Here is a 3,926-nt window from a genome sequence, read left to right as displayed (position 1 = left end):
TGTGTGTGTGTGTGTGTGTGTGTGCGCGCGCGCGCGAGTGCGTGCGTCTATTTAGCCTTTTAAAACTTACATTTTATAATGGAAGTTAATAGCAGTCAAATCAAATATGGAGATGAAATCACAAGACTGACTATCATCATAGACTGGCCACACAAAGTTTGGAATCCACATGTCTTGTTTTTGGTCTGGAATAGTATTACTGCAGCTTTCAAAATATAGTATTAGCTAGAAAAGAACATCCCATCCACCCCTCTTAAAAATGTATTAGTTATATAGCTTACCAAAACAGCAAAAAATACTTCAAGTGATGCACATAACACCTAAACAATAAGCTGATTTGTTTTTGGCTTTGTCATTACAGCAACAGAAACAATCTTTCCCTCTGAACACTATCAGAGCAACAGAAGTGTCCTTAATAGTTAAGTAACATTTTCTTTGAGCCAAGCTGGCTGTTTTCTTTCTGGCTTGTATCTTGCTGTCACAGGCTCCGTAGGCCTCCTCTGCTGGAAGATTGAAGGGTTCCAGCAGCACAGACAGGTGTGAAGTGTGCCAAGTCTTTAGTGTGTAGCTATGAGGTGACTTTGCAGACATTTGATTGCTTTTTCATGGATTGTTTATTGGTCTTGTTGGTTCGACTCAGATGTAGGTTAGTCTCACTCACATGAAGCTAGACGTCAGATAGATCATTACCATTGCTGAAATTGATGACGTAAGATTGATGGATCTGACCACATGACTTGCCCCTTGTGACGTAGAGGTGATGTTGTGGTGTTGTTGTGCTGTTGCTGAATTTGGTCCTTAAAAGGCACGTCACAGCCTTAGAGCTATCAGTGTTCAAACCAGTGTCTAATTGATAGAGGGAATACTAGAGAAGTAGCATAAAACACCTTCAAGTGATTCAAAGCTTTGTAAAAATGATTGAGGATAAAGAATGGTCTGCGAGAAAAGCCAACTTTGGTGTAACAACGTCACCATTGCCACCCGACCCAAAACTTGCTGTTACTGTAGCCATCTCCCCTCGCACCTTGTTCGACATGGTAGCAGAGAACAAGATTTATGCGAATCAAGGAGTCGAACAATACATAGCCTATCAGGTGGAGCACGAAGATGAGATTCTGAATCCAGGGCATTCTTTCCCATTTGTCAAGGCATTGATGACAGTCAACTCGAGGCTGAGGGAACTCTACCCAGACAGTGAGGAGTTGTTTGACATTGTCCTGATGACTAACAGCCATGCTGAAGTTGCAGTCCGACTCATAAGGAGCATCAATCATTACAATTTGACCATAGAGAGATTCTGCATGACTGGAGGGCAGAGTCCCATCGGCTACCTGAAAGCTTACGATACCAACCTGTACCTCTCCAAGGACCCTGAGAAAGTCACAGAGGCAGTTGAAGTGGGCATTGCCGCGGCCACAATGTACTCACCCGACTATGAGACTGAGTTTAGTGAAACCCAGCTGAGAGTGGCCTTTGATGGAGATGCTATGATCTTCTCAGATGAGTCTGAGATCATCATGAAACAAAGTGGCATGGAAATGTTCTTTGAACACGAGAAGAAAAACGAGGACATTCTACTTGCCCAGGGTCCACTGAAGGGATTTCTGGATGTCCTGGGGAAACTCCAAAGAAAGTTCTGTACCAAGGATGAGCGTGTTGCCTGTCCCATCCGCACTTTCCTGATCACAGCGCGCAGTGCAGCCACCTCAGGGGTCCGTGTCATTAAAACTCTGAAGAGCTGGGGCCTGGAAATTGACGAGGCCTTCTTCGCAGCTGGAGCTCCCAAAGAGCCACTCCTGAAGAAGATAAAACCCCACATCCTCTTTGATGACCAAATGTTCAACATTCAGGCGGGCAAGACATTTGGAACCACCACCTCTGCCAACGCCTCTGGACACTATAGCAAGAGCGGAGCTACAGGATGGCGTCTTGGACTGCAGCCCCAAATGTTTTCTCAAAAGCCCTGAACCTTTTACATTTTAAAATATAACAACTTCAAATGTAATTTCGCCCCAGTCCCTCTGACTGCACCAGCATCCTTTGTCTGTCATTGTGTAGTAGTACTCGTATAGTGAGAGGCAGCCAGTGGTGCTAGCGTTCATGCTTGTGTTCTTGATGAACAGTGATCTTAATGCATCCATTTGCAACTAATGAACTTGAACATGGAGATAATGATGCTCACGGATGCTCAGTCAGATTGTCAGTCACAGTTTTTTAGAATGCAAAGAATGGACCATGAAGAATGTTGGGGAGAACGGGTTACAATTGGTACGTTGTCCCTGTATCTAGACAATTGTACACGTGTTGTCATGTGACTTGGCAAGCATCAATCATTTCTAGGTGGCTGTGAAGTTTGGAAACACATGCGTAAAATTCTCTTACACACAAAGAAATGTTTTTTGCCTGTCAAGTACATTTTCTACATTTAAGGACAGTTTAAGGACTGTTATGTCAAAGCAAATGTATCCGGGTCTAAAAATAAATATCATATTGGTCATTTTCCAGTGTATAAAACCATCTGAATCATGTATTTAAAATTTTGCCTGAATTATTAGACTACAGCCAGGCAAAGTGAACAAATGCTGGGTTATATTGAGCCAATGGTTCAACTAACCCCTAATATTAATCACTATTCATATTATTATTTTTTATTTTTATTTTATTTTGCTACTCAAATTACTTGCATGAATTCCTTCATCTTAAAGAAAGTTTGCAATATTTACCACAAGTATTAAAAGGTTCTGAATATCAAACTAATTGGTTTAATACTTCTAAAGGTTACCTTTAAGAAATTAAACAAGACTATTTGGAAAAGTCTTTATTATATTAATAATGTATTATTACATTGTTTGAAACTATGTTTGATAAATGAGTACATCATTTCGTTTTTTTTGTTTTAAACCTGAAAGTGTTAATTATCAGACTTGGATCACCTTTTCCCAAACCTGGGGAAAGATGAGCCATGGACCACTTTTTTTTGTTGAGAAGTCACATTATGGCCCTTTGTCACAGATGCATATCATGTCTCACCTCAAGGACAACATAAGTAAAAAGTGTCTCATCTTACCCCACGCTCCCCATCTCAAGCACAAGACTAAATAATGTATTCAATCAATCAAGAGACACTTCCTTCACCTACTACTACTACACTACTATGCAGCATGCATAAGCAAGTCGGCAGTGATTGGTCCAGCAGTTTACGAGATTAGCCTTGGACAGACAGATAGGTCTACTACCTATTTGTAGACGTCTTGTCCTCTTTTCAGAGAATGCCGTAAAAAAGCCAAATAAGTCATGTCTAACAACAGCATGACTCCCATGTTGGACTGCAGGTGGCCATTCCATGACATCATTCCGGCAAGGTTTCAGCCTGATCCCACTTCTATTGACTTCCATCATAGAATTGGAGTTAAATAATTAAAAATATATAAAACACAAGCCCTTGTTATGCCTAAATCATGCCTGGAAAAAGGCAATATGTTGGGTCCATGACTGGTTTGGGCCTTTAGGAACAGGCAACAAACAGCTGACAAACTGGCACACTGATAACTAAAAAAAACAAAATTAGCAAACAAAAACACACACAAATAAAAAAAAACTCTCTCCACTGGGGCCAATATGGGATCATAAGTTAAGGTTTGCAAAGTTGGACCCAAACGGCAAGAAAGATCAAACAGAGCTCAGGCAAACAAACAAAGAACTGGCTTACGGAAATATGCAAACTGTTTTCAATTTCCGGGTTAAGCTGGAGGAGTGAGCAAGTGAGCAGAGATTTAGGTATTGGAATTTTGCTATTGAGACTGAAGCTGCATCCCGAGTCTCTTGATGTTTCCTTGCTCCTCTGTCCTCGCTTCAACCGAAATTCAACTCTAATCCACCTTTTTGACAGTCAAAGTCTTATTCCTGCTCCAAGGAGCAGCAAGCAC

The 3,926-nt window shown here is 41.2% G+C and overlaps 1 protein-coding gene across 1 annotated transcript; it reads left to right on the top strand.

Moving 5' to 3' along the window:
* Window positions 1-914: 914 nt before the first annotated feature.
* Window positions 915-1,967, top strand: LOC306942995 (cytosolic 5'-nucleotidase 1A-like; the record flags this gene model as incomplete). Its single annotated transcript, XM_079529201.1, has 1 exon — window positions 915-1,967. The coding sequence occupies one exon, from the start codon at window positions 915-917 to the stop codon at window positions 1,965-1,967; it is 1,053 nt and encodes a 350-aa protein (XP_079385327.1).
* Window positions 1,968-3,926: the final 1,959 nt, after the last annotated feature.

The sequence above is a fragment of the Electrona antarctica genome (assembly GCF_951216825.1).
Source record: "Electrona antarctica genome assembly, chromosome: 19".
Lineage (NCBI taxonomy): Eukaryota > Metazoa > Chordata > Actinopteri > Myctophiformes > Myctophidae > Electrona > Electrona antarctica.
Note: the sequence above shows the minus strand (reverse complement) of the source record. Positions and strands in the feature narration are given on the sequence as shown.